Source organism: Cynoglossus semilaevis, chromosome 9, assembly GCF_000523025.1.
Source record: "Cynoglossus semilaevis isolate Cse_v1.0 chromosome 9, Cse_v1.0, whole genome shotgun sequence".
Classification (NCBI taxonomy): domain Eukaryota; kingdom Metazoa; phylum Chordata; class Actinopteri; order Pleuronectiformes; family Cynoglossidae; genus Cynoglossus; species Cynoglossus semilaevis.
Genome location: NC_024315.1, coordinates 9,072,973 through 9,093,958, shown reverse-complemented (window position 1 = coordinate 9,093,958; position 20,986 = coordinate 9,072,973). Strand labels below are relative to the sequence as shown.

The following is a 20,986-nucleotide window of genomic DNA, read 5'->3' as shown; positions in this document are numbered from 1 at the left end:
TGGCAGCTAATGCATAATTCACCTCTCACCTCACACTTACATCAAAGGCAGTGATTGTTTAAACACTTCTGCCTCGACGAGCCCCGCTTTAAGTTAATTGCAGAGATGAAGGATACGTGTGATTCACTCCGACTGATTATGATCAGCTGTAGGTTCAGACCAGAGAGCTATCAATTATCCATACGGCCAGGCTAACACCTGAGTGACACCGCTGAGTGTCCTTACACTGGATGATTACACACTTCAGAAAGTGAACTGTGTGTGGTGGGGTTATTAATAATATAGCAAACATTAAAGGGTTAAATTTCTGGACAATCACAAAATATTAGCAAAAAAATTATATAAAAGAGTTCCTGTTTAGGTTTTGGACAAATGTGTAAACTGTTCTTACAGTAAAAATAAAAATCTTCTATATTTTAACAACTGAAAATAATGTCGTATAAAAATAACATTTTTTGCAGTGTGAGTTAACGCAAAGTCTGTTGAAGTGACAACAAATATTTTACTCCATTTTTTGTGTTGTATGTTCATTTTTTTTATTTTCTGTGTGGTTACAGCATCACCATGTACAGCAGATGGCGCCCTAGGTGACCACTAATGTGGCCTGCGGCTAACACACAGTTGAAGCCAACAGCTACCGGCACCAGCCACAGGGTGTGTCACACAGTGAACAGATCATCAGACATCACATGACCAACAACCCTTCACCCAAGAAATGAAAAGCTGCCTCTTCAACCAGGGCTGTTAAAGCCAACAGTGTTGACCTCTGACCTTTGAGGCTTCACTGATGCTAGGCGAACCACGGTGCCAAACGCACAACAATTATATATTAGATCAAGCATGTTCAAAGTATGGCCCAGGGGCCAGTTGCTGCCCATGGTCACATTTTATACGGCCCACAACCATTGTCAAAAAGTGACACAAAATGTTCATTTGCAATTCATTCCAATGGTTAATTGTAAAACAGTTGGGACGACCTAACATTAGAGGGACACGTCAGACTCGCAGCTATCCTGATGTGGCCTTCACCAAAACTACCAGAACCAGAGGAGAGAACAGGAGAGAGAACGTCTATTTCCTCCTGCCAAGACTTTGGTGTTCTGATTTTGTCACAAAAAAAAAAAAGAAAAAAAGCTGGCTCTTTGTTGTTTGATGCTGGTGTATCTCCAGAAGTGCCTGACCCAGTGGCACAGAATCTGTCTGTGAGAATGAGCACACAAAAAGGCAGGCAGTGGAACAAACTCCACTGTGAGGATTTATCCAACCTTTGTGCAGATCTGGCACCTGAGAGCTGACTTTGTAGCACCAAGTGAACGCCTCATTCATGGTTACTGAGAGGATCCGCCGTTACCTGACATGTGAGCACGACCTGCAGTTCACACAGCGACTCCGCGCTCACACTGAACCCACCTGGGACCCAGGGGGGGGGGGGTTTACGAACAGCCCGTCTACTCGTCTCTCCGTGCTGACGTCTGACCTTCTGGCATTGAAACAGGAAATGAAATAACTGTCACGGTGCCCCAGTGGCTGCGGCGTGATTCAAACTCATTAAGACAGTCGGCCTTGGGTGCGTTTGATTACGCTCAGATCGTCATGGACACTCGCTGGGCAGACTGGGATCTGCTGCGTCTGCTTCTGCGGCGTACAGGAGCTGAGGGCTGAAAAGATTTGGCAACTCATCTCCATGTCATACCAATGAAAGCCCGTCTCCAATTAGATTTGCCGAGGAAGAGCGACACATTGGCCTGCTCCTCAAAAGACAGAGCAAGAGGCAGAGAGAGGATAGAGGACAGAGAGAGAGAGAGGACAGAGAGAGAACGAGGGGGGGGGGCTGTTAAGGCTGGGAGAGATGGAGGAGCTTTACTTCAGAGGAAAAAAAAAACCATGAGAACGAGAGGGGTTCACACACATGCATGTGAGGATACACACACACACACACACACTTGTCTTTCTCCCCCTTTCATCTTCCCCTCTCTGTCGATCTCCCCTCCTCGAAATCTGAGAGCTGCCACTGTTGCTGTCATCTCTCCTCCGTCTGTGGCCGATGTGTTTAATCATCATTTCTCTGCTAACACACACACACACACACACACACACACACACACACACAGTGTGTTAATTAATCTCCGTGCACTGCCTCGTTCCCAACAGTATCTGTGCGTTTCACTTTAAACACGGTCAAATGTACCGCCTCGGAGCCTCCTTCTATTTTTGTCGAGGAAACTATGGCAGAAGTGATGAAATATGAGTCACTGCCGCGGCGGCCACTAGAGCGGCGATGATGATCAAGACCAAGAAGAGGAGGATAATGAAGATGACGACGAAGATGATGACGGTGACAGACTGAGACACACTTCCTCAAAGTTTGTTGTGTTGCAACGGAACGGAACAGATCCAGCAGTAAGTTTGTGAAAGAATTGTACAAACGCGGTCCAGTTCAGACCGTACTGTGTATGAATCCAACAGCCGGTGCACAGACAGCAGCTTGTTCACCTGAACCTGACACCCGGTGAGAAGAGCTCACACATCATATACTGCAGGTGACGTCTGACCGCCTCTATTTATAGTAGGTACAGTATATATCAGATTAGATCTCTGCAACGACAAGCTGCTGGTTAAAGAAGCACATGTCCTGTGGGGGCGCTATACAGTGTTTACATATCCTGCCATGTGGGGGCGCTATACAGTGTTTACATAATCTGTATGTTGCAACATAAATGATACAAATATATGTATATGTACACAATATATTCATTATACATATACACATGCTGTATATACAGTATTATATATGTATATATGTATAATATATGTATGTGTACATTATACATATTGTGTGCATTATACATGCCTACGTACACAAACAAACACACACACACACACACATATATATATATATATATATACACATATGTATTATATATGTTCACAGTTGAATATTATTATCCTAACAGGAATATATCTGTTCAGAGTTGAATATTATTATCCTAACAGGAATAATCTTTAATTTAATTTATGTATGAGTCTATAAGAAGAAATCCACAGAGAATTGTACAAATGCAGCGACCAGGACCTGCTGACCTCTGGGTCACGTTTGTTGTGGTGAATTTATCTGGACAATATCAGCAAATCGTAGAACTGGAGCCACAGAACAGGAACACTGTGATGCTGCGTTTGTTCCACAACACATTTCTTAGATATAATTGGCCTTTCTAAGTCACAGGGTGTCAGGACCTGTTGACCTCCTGCTTCACTTTCACACACAGAAAATGCATTAAAGTGAAGACTTTTTTACCCAAGTCACACAGACATTTAACCTTATTAAGAAGTCGGCTGTGGGTTGACATTTCCTGTGTGGAACGTGATACAAACTGATCCTTATCCGTGCAAAAAGTATAGATTTACAAAGTGACATCTGCGTCTGATAGTGGTTCAGTGCAAACAGCGAAGGACGACATGCTAATATGTGTATTACAGTTTTAACAGTATATTGCAATATATTGTGTTTAACTCAAGTCAATGTAACAAAAAACCCAGAAAGTTTAACATTGAATCCTTGAAAATGTCCAATTTTTTTTTTATGTTTTTCATTTTCACAGCCAGAGATCTGAAAACTGGACAACACGTCTAACAAATATCTGTAAAGTAAATTAGTTCCACACCACAGGAAATGAAACTGTTCATATAAAACCATGATCATGATTTATATTATATATTCAGCCATTTTCTCTCCTCTGTAATCTTTTTTTTTTTTTTGCCTTAATGTAACCCAGAAAATATTAAAGCGACCATCAGACTCCATTAAAACATGAGAGGATTCTTATTATCTGTTCTCAGCGACGGCGTCGTCGTCGTCGTCCTCACAGTGAGCTGCTCGAACGCAATCATCGCCTGAACGCCTGATTAGAACAAATAAATCTCTTTGTCTCACAACACACACTGTCATTGTACAGAAATTCAATACACCCATTGGCGTATAATACACACACACACGCACACAAACACACTCCTGGAGGCAGCAGACGCTGGTCTTTGCCTAAAGCTTTCTCCTCCTCCTCTGCTCCAGGAGGAAGATACAATTAATTGCCTGAATCAATCTCCTGCTGTTCCATCTGACGCTCTGGCAGCGTTCACATCGTGTCAGTCAAGTCCAAAGCCTTCTCCTAACACAGAGTGGCAGAGACGACACGGAGCAGACACACACACACACACACACACACACACACACGGTAACCAACACAAAGACCTGAGAAAACTTTGTCACAGACAGTGACAGGTCAGTGATACGATGAAAAGGGAGAGTCACCTTTGACCTCTCTGTTAATGCGAGGCTCTTTTACTGGGATTTGATGACGCTCGTTACTTGGGATTGCTGCGTGCTGATTGGGCCAGTCACGTTCAGTCCAGACAGAACAGTTTGATCTGGCACATGGGTGTGTGAGAGTGTGTTTATTAGTGAGAGAGAGAGAGAGAGAGAGAGAGAGAGAGAGAGATACAAATCCCACTATTTATTTTAAATCTCTTTGATTTAAATATAGACATCAACTATGATATGATATAATTAGATAATCTAATGACTTATTTATAACTAATCGTTTTAACAGTTCATTAAAATCAACTGCTCTGTTTTGATACAGTTGTAACAGATTTTTGTTACTTGTTTTAACAGTGACATCCAAATGAACAGTTAGCTCGGAGCTAAATCAAAGACACTTAAAGGCATCATCATCTCTGATACATTTAAAGACGCAGTGATTAACGTTTCCCAACAAAGAACCAAATAAAAAGACAATTCTTCAGTTGTCGCTGCACAACGAAACAACAAACAAAAAACCTGATCAGATCAGATGAATGAAAAAAAAAAACCCCACATTAGCAGCAGAGTCTGTCAGCATGAAGCTGCGCAAACATTATCACAACAAATGTTGGTTTAAAAATCAATGGATTCTGAACTAAATCTCTAGCAGGTAGAAAAGGTGGTGTGTTTGTGATAAAAAAAAAAAAACTCAAATACAATTTTTTTTTTTTTTTTTCTGGTTTTTGTCTGGTTTACAGACCACAGTTATCAACGTAGGCAGTGAGACCTAAGTGCGTCTCACATTGGTCAGCGTGACGACTCTGATGTGTTAACGTGAGTCTAAATATAGCACAAGGCTACGTCACTGTGACACACTGCATCCACACACACACACACACAGTGTCTAGACCAGGCTTTTGATTTTTTTTAAAATAGAATAGTATTTTTGGAAAGGAAGTGTATCATATCAAGTTGATTTTCTTCACCAGAGCTCATCAACTGGTGGCCCGTGGGCCAAGTCTTGCCCGCAGGACCAGCAAAAACAGTTAGGAAGAAAAAGACTGCATCAACCCATGTGCACGACTAATGAAACTAAAAACGTCTACATGACATCAGACTAGAAATACTATGTGTATGTGTGTGTTTTTTTAAACTTTTTTGTGCTTTTTCTTCTAACATCTATCACAGCTTTGAGCGGCTGGAGTTTGAGCTGCTGTATTTATTTTCAGTCCCTCCTGAAATCCTTTAACCATGACAATGTGTGTCCTTCCTCGTCTTCTTTCCAGCTGTCACCCCTGCATCACAGACCCTCCTTTTCCATTCCTTCTCACCTCTCTAACAAGCACAGAGGGTGAGAGTGCACGCCGGAGTCAAGTGCACAGAATCACGCAGTTCAAATCCTCGTCATAATGAGCTTTCCTTCAGCGCATCCCGGCTGCACGACCCTCTCTCCGTGTCTCCTTCTCCGCTGCTCTCCCCACTTTTCCTGAAGCTCTACCTCTTGTTGACAGAGACATTCATCAGCACCTGGGGAACGACGGCTCCGTGTACGCTCAGCCCATTTACTCCATTGTTATCGTCTTCTTTTTTTTTTGCATTTCTCTGATTGCGTTGCTCTCTCGCTTTTGCCAACATTTATCTCCTCATCTCCTCCATTTAATTCACGCACTGTCACAATTCTGAATCAGATGGATTAAAGTGGCGGCGTGGCTAAAAAGGAAAAGCAGAGGCACTAGAAAGAGCAAAAATAAATCACTTCTTCTTCCCTCACGTCATCTCGCTCCATCTGTGCCTTTGCAGCTCATATTTCCTTTTTCAGTCTTCCCGCTCTACAGTTCACAACTTCCTCTGCATCACCGTCTTTTCATCATAGACTTGTCATTTCTCTATCCTGTGTCTGATTGAACTGAAAAAAAAAAAAAAACTTAAATATTTTTCCAGAAGAGGAGCACAGAAGTCAGTCCATCCCCCCTCTTCTCTCCAGCACCCCTGGTGCACATCGACTCTAACTGCGCGGGACTTTTTGACTGACAGCAGCGGGAAGTCAGAGAAGAGGACAACTGGGACGCAAAAAAAAAAAAGTGAAGGCGAGACTCAAGAGAAGGTTATAATGAAAAATGGTGAAAAATATTTCTAATTCAAAGAGACATGCAGTGTTTCCTTGGCAACTTGGTTTCCATAGAAACGGCTGTGCTAAAGATGCCATTAATGGAAAAAAGACACGCTCTACTGCGTTGTACACACGCACACACAAAATTATATATATACATACAAATATATATACATATATAGATACATATATACATAGTGAATATGTTTCACTTATATAAATTGTTAATTATATATATATATGTATATATATATATATTTGTTCACATTAGCAAGAACTTCCACTTGTGAAGTGTTTTGACATTTTTACTTGTGAGGAACGTAAGTGAATGACGGCGCACTCCTCCTCCTCGTCCATTGTTGTTTTCAAACATGCACCTGAACACAGCTGCGTCTCCGCTGTATTCTCCACCACGTGCACAAACCAAGAGCAACTGCAGCAACTACATGAATGAACAGGTTCCTCCACTGTGTTTTCAGACACACGTCTTGGATCCGTCCTTTATTGTTAGGCCGAGAATCAGGTTTTTACTCTTCAGTCCTGCTTTTTCATGGGAGGAAAAATAAAAAAGACTTTGAGCGCCATTTCTTTTCTCACAGCTTTTATACGAGCAGCGCCTTATAAGGTACGAATGAAAGCTTTGAGCGGATGGTTCCCGGAAAGCATTTGCCTACTTTGATGTGAAGTTGAGGAGAAAAATCGGGAAGGATGTAGATTAGAGGGGAAGGCAGAGAGGGAGACGGCTGTGAGGTTTGACAGCGAGGGAGAAGAATGTGAGACAGATCAGGAGGAACCCAGAGAAATTCTGCTGAAAAATACTGTGAAACATCACCCACATGTGAATCTATCTTTAGAAAAGTATCTAAACATCTGTGTCCTCGCCAGTTAACACAAGTCAATACACACGCTGTGTGTATGCGCACGTTTATGTGTGTGTGTGTGTGTCTTCAGGGACTTACAGCAGTGAGTGTTTTCAGTAATTGCACATCAAATTGTGCCTCAAATGGTGGCTGGGGGTCCGCATCTGGCCCACAAGTTGCTTATTTGCGGACCGCAAGCTGATTTTCCTTTCCTTCACTGTGTGTGTGTGTGTGTGTATGTGTGTGTGTGTATGTGTGTTTTGTCAACATGTGTAAATGTGCCGTCATCTCCATGGTCAGCATGTGTAAATGTGCCGTCATCTCCATGCCAACAATGTGCTGATAGACTGTTAGCAAGAACAACACTTTCGTGTGGTGTGCTACAGTACGCTCGTCTGTGCTCTGCCAGCAGTGGGAGCTCAGATTAAAATCACAGAAGATTTTCTCATTTCTTAAAATGATTTTGATGATATTTAGTTGATATTTTGATCTAAAGAGAAGCCAACGCTAAAAGAACTTGATTCAGAAACTATCGTACTCCATACAGAGAGTCATTGATAGTTCGTACTGTGATGTCATGTGCCGTAGTCCTGTCAAAGTAACATCGTTGTCAGTGTTCAGCCGTCTCTGGGCTCTGACTCCTCTGCAGCCAGACAAAACCAGAGACGCTTTCCTGGGAAGGCGTACGACACAACTCCTCAACCTGAGAGGAAACAAAGGAGTGAAGCTTCAAGTGCACAATCCCATTCAACGAATGTTGTCGTAAACCACAGCGTGAGGCCTGAGCGCAGCAGAGTGTGGGTGGGAAGAACCAGCCAAGGCTTATTAGAGACGCGAGGAGAGTGAACGAGCGCCAGTGAAGGTGTCACTCACGGGTGTTACTGCCACCATACATAATGTCCAGCTGGACACGCCGTCCCCCGAACTGAGACTGGGCGACTGTCACTAATAAATATGGCTTCATTCTCCATCCTCATCCTACAACCTAAATAAAAAGGCATCATTAGGATGCATCCTACATTAAATGACATCATTAGGACACATCCTACAACCTACACAAGAACGACATGTTTATCCAGCAGCCAATCAGAGGTGAGTGCAGTGTCACTGACTTTAATACAAAGTGACAAATTCACTCATTCACACCTACTCCAAAAATCACACCAGGAACTAACATCCAATCAGGCCAGGGGAAATCTGAGCGCTCTTATTCATCTGCTTTCTCTTTGTCTCAATTCTTTCTTTTCGGTTTAAGGTGTGAAGAACAGAAACAAAAAGCTGCCGTGTTGTCCACGAGAGTGAGAGTTTGTTTTTCAGGATTCTCCGACAGCACGACTAGAACCACACGCTAGAAAAACCTCAAACATATCTTTCTTCACTGCAGCATTCCTGTCTTTTTCTGTGTCTAAACAAACAAACGGCTTTCACAGGTGACTGTAAATGACAGCTCTCTCTCTCTCTCTCTCTCTTACAGGTGACTGTAAATGACATCTCGCTCTCTCTCTCTCGCTCTCACCAGGCAATTATCAGACTGCACACTCGACCCCTTCTGCCTGTTGGGGATTAAAAATCTCCCAGTTAACCCAGAGCGTCACCTCGGCCTGGTGTAAACCACCAAACCTTCACCTCAGATGAGTTTCTGCTTAAGCCCTTTATCATTTATTTCTCCACACATTCCATTTGCTCTCCATATTCCAAATGAAAACACAAAAATGAAAAAACAGTGTAGATGCCAGTTTATTGTGACAACCACCAGCACCAGAGCGCCACCTAGTGTGTAAATACTACGGCTGTCAAAACAAATTACATTTTTTTATTAAATGAATCAGGATAATTTATGAAACAACATCCAAGTTTCATCGACTGTGTATCTACCCATTCATAAAATGCATTAAAAAAACGTGATTAATCATCTCAAATTAATGACCACAATCAAAAGCTTCACTCTGACAGTTCTGATGTTTCAACATGGAAGAGAAAATGTTTTCGTGTCCTGTAGATAAACACCTGGGTATGAACCCAGTGAGAAAAAAAAAGTGATTTGTTTTGTATTTTGTCAAACCCTGGCTTTATTGGTTATTAGACGATTTGTACGATCAGTGAGACATCTGTCGGCATCAACGTGCTCAGTCCTCCTGGCAAACACTTGATGCTCTCAGTTTGTACCGACACAGACACAGCTGCTGTGATTGGAACACACGCCGAACAAAACAGTCGACTGTTTGGTCTGATCACCGTGTCTCTTAAAGGTCACAGGAACAAATTTGTCCAAAATGTTTTTTTCCTCACCGCTTTCAGAAACTGCACACCTGAGTCTGAAATACCACGAGGAGCATCGGTTAGAAATGATGAACACAGACGACAATGACAGAACGATAACCCCACAAATCACCACAGATTAACCCTTTAATTATGAATCACTTCAGCTAGAAAACCATGAATACGAGTTCTCACCTACACAGACAACAAAAGACCAGAGAGACTGACTCCCTATACATGGGCTTTTACTTTCCCTCGGTCCATTGATGGACGTCCAACCCATCACTTTTCCACATAAAGAGAAAAAAAAACCCATCATATTAACCTGTGGTCAACGTGTACAGAAAGTCCTAACATAAAGACCGTCAGTTACCACCAGATATCAAACCACTGATCTTCTCACTGTACGGCCAGATCCTGAACCACTAGTCTACCATGGGCCCCAATGTACGACGATACATGAAGAAAATTAATTGTAGATTTTTAAATGATGCTGAGATATTTTCAATAAATAAATAAAAATAGGATGTGAACGTGTGAAAGATACTAGTTCCATCTGAATTGTTTGGTTTTTTTTTTTTTGCACTTCACACTATTTTTTAAAATTTTGATATATGGTCTGTTGCTTTTTATTATTTGTACTTTTTACAACTGCCTTAGTGTCAGACATAACAGTATGTGGTCTCTGGCTGCTGTAACAAAATCAAAACATTTGAATTCATCGTAATCGTGGAGCATCTTCCACACAGCTGATAAAGACTTAGAAAGACTGATAAACTGATAAAGACAGTTACTGAGGTCCGTAATAATAATAATAATAATAATAATAATAACCATACTACTGTACGGCTGGTCAGGCACAGGCCAGGTGTGGCTCCTCGAGCCTTCTGACCACCTGTTGTGATTGAGTGCCATTCCGGAGAATTCTCCATTGTTCTCCAAAATTACTCATGCCGTTCACGCACTGCACAGCTGCTGGTTACACAACCTCATATGGAGCGAGAGACAAGGAGGACGTAAAAGACAGGAAAAGGGCAAGAAATGATTAACAACCCATTAGAACTTCATAATTCACTTTGAGACAAATTGTTAAGAATTACGGCGCGTTGCAAAAATGTAATTATGTTTTCTGGGGCCGTATTCATGAGAGAGTACGGCCTGGAAATGAGTTAGTTCAGTTTGGAGGGAAAATGTTGAGGACAATTATGGGTTTGATAACAAAGAAGGAACGGGACAAGGTCTGGACTTTTGTCCAACGTCAACCTTGTTTCCTGTTTGTGTGTGAAGCAGCAGGAAGTAACTTGTGGGGACACTTTGTTTTTCCTGTCTTAGCTCCATGACCCTGCAGCCTGATCCTTACATCTTCACACTGCACCTCCTGCTGCTCCACATGTTAGAAGAACATTTTCCAGACAGTGCAAATAGGAAAGTTCACAGAATTATCTCTTTTATTTATAGGGTTTTAAAAAAGTGTAAAGTTTTGTTCAAAGGTGGGTTTTGTTGTGAGGGTCTCGACACCAGCCTTCAATGAACAGGCTGGTCTGACTAGTGGTCTGTAGGGGAATAGTCCACTTCACTTTTTTTTACAAATAAAAAAATCACCAGATAACTCTGTGATACCCTTAAGTGTAGTGTTTTGTACGAGTTGCCACTAGGGGGTGCACAAGATAAAAAATGTAATGGCAGTTTGGAGTTTGTTTTTTTTAAGTGGGGTTTTCACCACAAAAAAAAGATGTGTATATTAACATCTTTGGTTTGGATCATACTTATGTCACAAGACTGTGCACATTTAAATATATATATACACATATATACACATATATATGTATATATTGGTCTATGAAAATGTCTTTTTGTCTCAGCAAAAAAAAAAAATAGGGAAATAGTCCACTTCACTTTTTATTTTTATTTTTTTACAAACAAAAAAATTACCAGATAACTCTGTGATACTCTGAAGTGTGGTGTTCTGTATGAGTTGCCACTAGGGGGTGCACAAGATAGTAGGGGAATAGTCCACTTCACTTTTTTTTACAAATAAAAAAATCACCAGATAACTCTGTGATACCCTTAAGTGTAGTGTTTTGTACGAGTTGCCACTAGGGGGTGCACAAGATAAAAAATGTAATGGCAGTTTGGAGTTTGTTTTTTTTAAGTGGGGTTTTCACCACAAAAAAAAGATGTGTATATTAACATCTTTGGTTTGGATCATACTTATGTCACAAGACTGTGCACATTTAAATATATATATACACATATATACACATATATATGTATATATATATATATGAAAATGTATTTTTGTCTCAGCAAAAAAAAAAAAAAAAAAACCATGTTAAATCTTGGTCCTACGTTTCTAAAAGGAGAGACTGATTTTCCTATGTTAAATCTTGGTGCTTTGTTTCTAAAAGGAGAGACTGATTTTCCTTCATAATCTGTTAGTCGTGAGTGAACAATTACATCCGGCACGTTCCCTGGACACCTTATCAGAGTATGACTCTGACTCATGACAGGGACAACAGTAAGAAGAAAAGGATTAGTGTGTGATAACAACTGCCTGAGGTATAATATGCACGGAGCAGTTTATCATTGTACCACCTTCTTTAATTCCCCTCCTCTCCTGGGATTGACCCTAATTGCAAAAGAGGGCATTAAAGATGCAGTCCATTATCCCCTCATGTTCCAGCACCAGGTACACTGGGACAGACGGAGCAGGCACAATGAAAGGACGACACTCATAAAATCACTATCTGGAAATGAGAACACGATGATGAGGAAAGATAAAGTGGCTCCACCTCAAGCAACACAATGATGAAGCAACATGGAGCCAGTGCTGAAGTCAGAGCACGGTGAACAGCTGTTACTGTCAGTGGGAACTAATGTGTACTGTATATAAGCTGCAGCGTAAACATCCTGCTCAGATTTGACTGCAATTCTGATGCTAGAGCTCAGACTGACAGGTCATCACTAACCACTGCACTACAGTCATCCAACAGTAACATTAGTCCAACTGTGCGGCTGCTGGGCTCTATGCTAAATTGCGGTGCTGTGTTGAAAAAGAGCAACACAATCCTTGGACAGGAAAACAATTTGAAAAAGAAAGACACTTATGAGAAATGGTGGCGAGGCGGGCGACCTTCTGGGTGCCTTGTTTGTGGTAAGACAACTGCTGTAATCTCGCCTAACAGCAGCAAAAGAGGCTATTATCATTGAACACCAGCATGCTGCACATGTCCACACACACACACACACACACATACACACACACACACACACAGGTGTCGCCACAATAGATGTGGAGACCTCATTAGTTTCCTGAGACCAGGTTGAGCGCAGGCCAAGGCCGACTCACCAGCCACACAAAACTGAGTTAAATGCTAAATGGAAGTTTGCAGATTGTGTTCATAATGGAGCCGTATATCTGCACCAACCACCAACTCACGCAGCTTTGTGATTATAGAGGTGTGCTGAAAGTCAGGCCCGGGGCACTGCTACAGTCCAGTATCTTTAGTCAATCTGCTGAGCTCTGAGGCTCCAGTGCCATTAAAAGGGATGGCTGTCTTTTTTAAATGGAAATCAAATTGCTTAGGGACCAGATATGCAGACATAAGGTGGACATGTCCCACATGGAACCCTGAAGAAATGGATTTCAGGACAATTTGGAGCACAATTGATTAGACATAATTGTGAACTGATAAGGAATGGTCTTGGAAACCTGGGGGGAGTGAAGGTATCGATGCTGGAAAATCACTCCTTCACTCCGCACTTCACAGATACATGGACGTGTCTCTGGTGACTCCACAGGCTTCATGTCTCTCTGTATTTGTACAGCTTTATTATCTCAGTCCTCTCTTCACCGTCTCTCTTCTGTGCCGACTTTTTCTTTAATTAATACTCAATCATTAGAAACCTTTATGGAACGCAAATCGAGAAACCCTACCAGAGATCAGCTGGTATGGCTCATCAACTGTAGGTTAGTGGAGATACTTGATATTTTCTATTTTATCCAGACAGAACCTTTAAACTGCACATGTTGCTGAAGGTGAACCGGACACTCTACTGTAACTCAGTGTGTATCAGGTTTAGTTTGAGATTTTTTTTTTTTTTTAGTCTCCAGTTTTTCTTTGAATGCCTGAAAAGTTATAAATAAACCAGTAGTACCAGTACAATTCACTATTTTACTGCAGTGAAATAAAATTCACCTCTCTCTCTCTCCCTCCCTTTCTCTCTCTCTCTCTCTCTCTCTCTCCCTCTCTCTCTCTCTCTCTCCCTCTCTCTCTCTCTCTCTCTCTCCCTCTCTCTCTCTCTCTCTCTCTCCTTCCATCTCACTCCATATCTTAAATCTTGAATTTCTCATGTTTCCACTGTTTTTATATTAGTTTTACCAAGTGCTTTTATATGCACCTGATAAATAAATAACCTCATGACTAAATGAAACAAAGATTTGTGCCATAACAAAAACGTCCATTAATTCTGACAAAATTCAACGTTGGTTTCCTTCTCCTCCAGCCACGATCGTTTGACACGTGGAAGCGGGGTTAATGCCCTAGCCCATTGTTTCCCAAAGACTGGGTCGCGACCCTCAGGTGGGTCACAAGAGATTTTTTTTGGGGGGTCATCTCGCATCATGTTTCCACGGTCATCACAACAACAACAGCTGTCTGCATCCAACCTCAAACTCAGTCAATACTAATTGTTCAGATATCACTGGGTCAGCAATAAATAAATAATTAATTAATAATCACTTGAAGAAAAATGAAGGAATGGACAATTGTCTTCATCAAACATCCATCCATCCATCCATCCATCCATCCATCAATCCATCTTCTACAACGTGATACTGATCGCTGTAAATCCAAGCTGACAACAAATTATTACACAGGCTGTAAATAAACCATTACTAATAGGTCAGGGTCCAGACACAATAGAACCACTAGAGGGAGCTGGCCCCTGCCTATACATGGCTTCACACACCCAACTGAGAAGGACTTTGTAGCCCACCACTGTTTTTATCAACCACCGAATAAAAACAGTTTTCTATTTGTCCCTCAGTAAACGCTTTTCTACAGTAGGTAGAGAGAGGTAAGCTGTGGTTGCCATGCCAACAATATCCTCTGCATTCACTCCTTCAAAGTATGAGCGTACGTATGTGTGTGTGTGTGTGTGAGAGAGATATGATAAATATGGGTTTTCAAAAAGATCATGACATGTGATGATGGTTAAAATACTGTAGCGTTCCACAGGTGGACCTTTATTACTCACATCTAACATTATCCTGACGTCACTCTCCGTTAGTGCCCCCTGTCTGCCGCTAACTGTATGTCGAACTAAATTCTTTTCCCTCCTTCACGCCCACACAGCGTGCCTTATTTCATAACCTACACCCCCTCAGCTGTGCTCTTCTCCGTGTCTTCATCTTATCCATTTTTTAAAGGAGAGGAAAATCAGTCCAGATATGTTTCATCGGATTCTGTGAAACCGACGGATCCACGGAGAACATTTAGAGGTGTTTTTGGATCCTCCAGGGAATTAAGCCCACTTCTTTTTGAGTCCAGGCTCATGCTTTGATGTTTGCATTGAAGATGAGAAAAGATTATTTCAAAAATAAATTACCACACAGTTAAAGTCCTTTTTAAAGCCCTGGTTGTATTTTCAGGGTTTCCGGCCAATGGGCATTTTCTACCTGTGTTGAAAATTAAATTCTAATCGTTTAATTACAAATTAATTATTTGATCATTTTAAAATATTGTCAGTGTTTTTTGTAAGTTTTTAAGTCAAGAACTTAAACATGAATGTGTTTTTGTTCCACTTTTACTCTGGCATTAAACTGATTTTTTGACATTTTGCTACCTTTTAATAACTTCCACTCTAATTGTTATTTGCAGAGGGTTTTTTTTTTAATTAAATATATTTTAGGGTTAGGGTTAGGACCGGCGTTAGAAAATTATCTAAGAAAGAAATGCCAGAAATTCCTCTTTGTGTCACACTTTCTGTCAAATGAAGGTTTAGGACCTGACTCCACTCACCTTGTGAATAATGTTATTACCTAAAGAAAAATTAAATTCCACATTAACAATGTCATTACTCAGACTACGGCGTGGACACATCACGTGTTGGTTTCTACTGTTGGTCTTCCATTCTCTCCTAAATTAGATTGTACTAACACCGAAACCCAGATCTAATAGAATCACAGCCATATGGATTCAATGCTTCTTCTGTGACAGACTTAAACACCACTAATCCTATTACCCAAACATTATTAAGGGTTCATTTCAACGCCATTGTTCCATTTATGGATCACAAATTCTCCTCACGCAGCCCGGCCTGCGCCAAACCTCACGTGTCCCGAACCCACGGAGTTGGTATTTCATTGGCTTTGTACTCTATCACACTGTGAGTCGTCTCTGAGTGGAGTCAGCTCGCTATCAGCTGCTGCAGCTCGACGTCAGTCTCACAGAGGAGGCCAATCAACAGCAGAATCAATCAGCAGATCGACTCAGTCAGGATGGAAAGAAAAAAAAATGTATATATATATATATATTTTTTCTGACCTTCTATTTTGGAAACAATTAACATTAAGCTGTGTTCATCAGCCATACAAACATAAAAAAGCAAAAATAAAAAAAATAAATAAATAAAAATAAAATAATAATAATAATAGGTCTGTATTTTACAGATGAACCGTTTCCAGTGTAGATGTCCTACCTTGGCAGCCATGACCATGGCTGATCCTCCCCTGATGCCCAGGATGGGGATGTGTGTCTGAGCTGAGATGAAGTCCAGGATCTGAGCGATGGCCTCTTGGTCGGTGTCGTCACCAAACACAACCCCTTGCAAGGAATTCCGTGACATTTGTCCACAGATTCTATTGATGATGCTCTTGGGGTCAGTTTCATTCATGGTGACCACCTCCACTTTGGGAGGGTAGGGGATGTGGAGGAAGTCCTCCTTCTCCAGCCCTGCCCCCAGAGACACTTCAGTAGAGTTGCCCACCAGGATGACGGCGATACTGAGAGAGTTGATCAGTTTGGGGCTTATGGGTGGAAGTGCTGGGGATCCAGGAGAGAACTGAGGCGGGATGATGACGCCTCTCTGGGTGTTTCCTCCACGCTGGCCACCTTGTCCCCCTGGAGCACCCCCAGGCCCTGGACCTGGACCTCCACCTCTGCGTGACTCGCAGACCGGCAGCAGGAGGACAGACATCAGAAGCAGAGAAAAGGACAAGGACAGGAAGGTCGGTGTCAGCTGAGGCCGCAGAAGTGGTTGGCGCAGAGGAAGAGGAGAAGCTTGAGGGTGGTGCGGGGAGGAAGGAGGAGAGACAAAGTGCTTGTCCTGAAGATGGGAGGGAGAAGGGTGGAGGCTGACAAGCATCGTGAAAGGGTGTATGTGCCGGCCCTGAAATGAGACAGAGGTGGGAAGGGAAAACAAGAAATAAAAGGTAAACTTTAGAAGTGTTTAATGGTGTTGAACTTCTGGGCCTATGGTTTTCCCCTGCCTTCCTTTTTTGCTAATGACATTTTTTCTAAGTATAAATCACTACCAGGTTTGAACAGGAGGCAATTTTTTTTTTTTTTACCTGATTCTTTCTCACTGAACTTGTGGAGGTGAATGAACCTGGGGCGTCCTGGAGTTTAGTATCTTGCCTAGAGACACAGCTGAATGTGGATGTGTTCCCAGGGCTTCATATTCAAATGTAAACTCTCACTACTCTAGTACTACTCACTGATCAATGCTAGGTGAAACAATCAGAGCCACTTACCATTTGACAACACCAGTGTATGTCACGATTTGAAAAGCGCTAAGACGGGAAATAAAAAAATAAAAATACAGGTCTGTGTTTACACTCTGTAAAGACACAGAACTAAATGGAAAATATACCTCGCACAGAAGCATTGACCGTTTACAAAACTGCAATGAGAAAAGACAAAAAGATCGGAGTCTTCTGTGGGTTTTTATGAGCATTATTTGCCAGGAGGATTACAGAGAATACATGAATCACTAACTAGGCCTGGTGACATAAGTATCTGGTCCTTAACCACACACTGATCAAAGGAGATCTGTGAACGCCGTGTGACAACGCCACATCCATTATACTGTGCTGTGACTTCTTTGGAGGAGCCCTGCAGCAAACATCAAAGACAGAGCCCTGTGTGTGTGTGTGTGTGTGAGTGTGTGTGAGTGTGAGTGTTGATGGAGTGAGGAAGGAGCTGGCTGCATTTTGACAGATTGACAGTCTCACAGCTTTATGGACTGGCTGCCAGGCTAAGTGACCATTAGACACCAAGAATGGGCTCAACTTAGTCTCTCTCTCTCTCTCTCTCTCTCCCCCTCCCATTCCTTTCACTGTTTTTCATCCCTCCAAACCAGGAAACCAGTCACTGCCTTCAATCCACTGCCTTTGCTGCTCCTTTGGTTGAAGCACAGATCTATTTTTTACTCATTATTGCAGTTATTTATTGCCTCTGTGTTGCCCATACAAGGAGCCCCAGAGTGACGTATCGCACTGGTATAGTGTTAAAATGACAGAGGAGGCAGAGAGAAAAAGGAAAGTGGGAGAGAAGGAAAGGCAGAGTAAACGATGTAACCACAGGGAGGCGACAACCAGAGAGAAACACAATTAGTCATGGCCAGATGTAAAAACCCCGGTTCTCCCACTGTGTGTGAGCACATGCACGTCGCCCGTGCACCACGAGTTCAAATTCAGCAACACTACAGGCACGGATAACGACAAATAATCCAGATTAATACTGTAAAATTGTAAATCAGTCAGAGAATAAAGTGTGGTTCACGTTAGTTCACCTCAGTCTCCCTTCACCTTCACTAACCTTTGATTTATCAGACAAAAGGCAAAAGAAAAAATACAAAGATGTAACAGGAAGGATTCAGAGAAGAACAGTTTAAATCTGACAAACAAAACAAAAACAAGTCTAATCTGTGAAAGTGAAAAAGAACGAGCAAAGACAGAGGACGGCGATCAGTGAGGAAAATCAGAGGAGAAAATGTGATGTGCACATAAACCGTGTTTGTCTAAAAGCTCTAATTATCAGAGGTTTGTCAGGCTTAATTGCAGGTGCACAGGCTAATTGTAAACGGAGACACCACAGTGTGGAGGGGGGAGGAGGGGTGAGTGGGAGGAGGCCAGCTAAAAGACACATGGAAGTAAGAGGGAGAGACAAAAGGGGGAGACGGAGGTGGAGGAAAGAACAGCAGAAAACCAACCAAGAAAACCAGAGGAAGGAGTCGGGGGGGAGGGAGGGAGAAAGAAGTGAGGGGTGATGGGTGTGAAGAGGATACGCAGCTGAAGAAGAAGAAGAAGAAGAGATTAAATGAGGACATGATTAGCAGGAGCTGATTGAATAAAAGAACAGGGTGAAGTGGAGGTTAAAGAAATCTTCAGAATAAAGAAGAAAGAAGAAAAAAAAAGTCTTCAATCCACAGATGGAGGGTTGAAAAAAAAGGACTGATGAGGAGCAGGCACTGGAGGAGGACTGATGGAGAAAATGTCTTTTAAAAAATAATACATGTAGTGTGACAGTGAAGGAGGGAGCAGAGGAAGACAGTGACACAGTCAGAAACATGTTGCTGTATAACAGCAGAGCCCTGTTTCCATAGTAACTATTCAAATATGCCTCCATATGAGACTGTGACGGACAGGAAACTACACACAAACCAATGGGCGTTTACCCTCTCCTCAGAACACACCGACTTCCACCTCACACCACATTATGTCGTCCTCAGAGTCGCAACAAACAAGCCTGAATTTCAGGATGTGGACGACGAAGTCCAAATCGAAACCCAGCATGGAGATCTCAACGCAAAGCATTTCATTTTTTTTCTCTTAGTGTTCCAAAACTGGAAAACTAGTCATTGATATTCCAGGTTTTCCAGGACAACCTTGAAACATCAGTCAATGTCAAAAATTATGCACAGAGGGTTTGGTGTTTGAGAATCACCTGCGGCGAAAAACCTGCACTTTAAACAGAAATGGAACTTCAGCTGGAGTCAAACGCTCGCCTTCCGTCTCCTCTGTGGGTATTTGAATATTTTTTTAAAATTCTCCAAAGACTTCCATGTTGACAGAAAAATTTGAATATTTTAAAAAAAATCTCCAAAGACTTCCATGTTGACAGAAAGATTAAAATGTATCAAGAGGTGTTTGTAATTGCGGGAGAGAGAATTATTATTATTATTATTATTATTAGTGAAGGCAGTACACAGCTGTAGGCAAACAGACGGCAGCACAGGAGCGGCCAGTGCATTTAAATGACTCAGGTCGTCAACATCAGTCCCAGATTAATAACACTCAAACGGAGGACGTCAAGAGCGGATCATTGACATGCGACATCATTTTTCCAAAGTAAAAATAACACAGCGTCAACAAGTTCAAGCTGACAATGTGAATTTATGTGCACTTTTGCATCCATTACAGCTCAACCGAGCAATTAAAGTAGCACATGTAGCACATGCAGTACAGGCAGTACAGGCAGTACACAGCAGCGTACACCCACACGTATGTATTGTTTGTATACAGTAATTTAATGGAGATGTGACTAATGTGTGGAGACACATCATGAAACGACTGTTAACAGATCACAGGGTCAAACGCTGCGTTCAGATATCTGCACCCTGCAGGAGACAGAAACACACACACACACTCACACACACGTAAGTACACACAGTAAAGGCCAGGTGGTCAGGTGTAGTTCAGGGTGTTGAACTTCATCTTCAACATCCTATAGAAAAAAAAGACTCCCATCAGTCGTACGCTCTTAACATTTACAAAGATTATTGATCACGGAGCTCTGTCAAGTGGCACAAATGAAATAACCACAGCTGCACGCACACGCACTCACGCACACGCCAAATCTGCCAATACAGATTTCACACAATCAATCAAGCAATGGAGTGTGCTCCCTGTTCAACACCTTCTCCGATAGCTCCCGCAGTAATTATTATTTGTGGACTCAAAGGGTCACATGTTCTGGCTGAATACTGCAGTAGATTCACAGTCTTTACTGCGTCGGCCGCAGCAGCCTGAGAGACGGGATATCAGAACCTGCCACGCTATTTAAAACACACGTAGGCCATCGCTATCAGAGTCTGCTTCATCCCCCGGGAGTGTGTGGTGGTGGGCTGCAGTGTGGAGCACTGGAAGACGTGGTGGATAACAAAGGCTGACAGGTTTGTCTCTTAAGGAGCCTTTCTACATTCAGTGGGTGGTCAGTTACAGGTGTGAGTGGTATTTTTAAGCCTTTATTGTAAGGCCTATACTGTACTACTGAAGGAAAATACACACATCACTACTGACTGGGTGAAATAACAGAAGTAAGCTGAGGCAAAGGGTACACATATACAGTACATATGCATACATACATATATGTAAATATACAGTATATATGCATACATACATATATGTAAATATACAGTATATATGCATACATACATATATGTAAATATACAGTA

The 20,986-nt window shown here is 42.0% G+C and overlaps 1 protein-coding gene across 7 annotated transcripts in view; it reads right to left on the bottom strand.

The window, feature by feature from the left end:
* grin2bb (glutamate receptor, ionotropic, N-methyl D-aspartate 2B, genome duplicate b) overlaps window positions 1-20,986 on the bottom strand; it is a 68,039-nt gene that overhangs the window by 31,236 nt on the left and 15,817 nt on the right. Inside the window, exon 1 of one of the 7 annotated variants that reach the window (XM_025058951.1) lies at window positions 16,229-18,318. The exons of 4 other annotated variants lie outside the window; for them this stretch is intronic. In XM_025058951.1, the coding sequence (XP_024914719.1) occupies window positions 16,229-16,894 (666 nt within the window). In that variant the 5' untranslated portion in view covers window positions 16,895-18,318. Of the gene's footprint in view, window positions 1-16,228; window positions 18,319-20,986 lie in introns of those variants that run through there. 2 more of the 7 variants (XM_017035466.2, XM_017035467.2) reach the window with 2 other exon arrangements.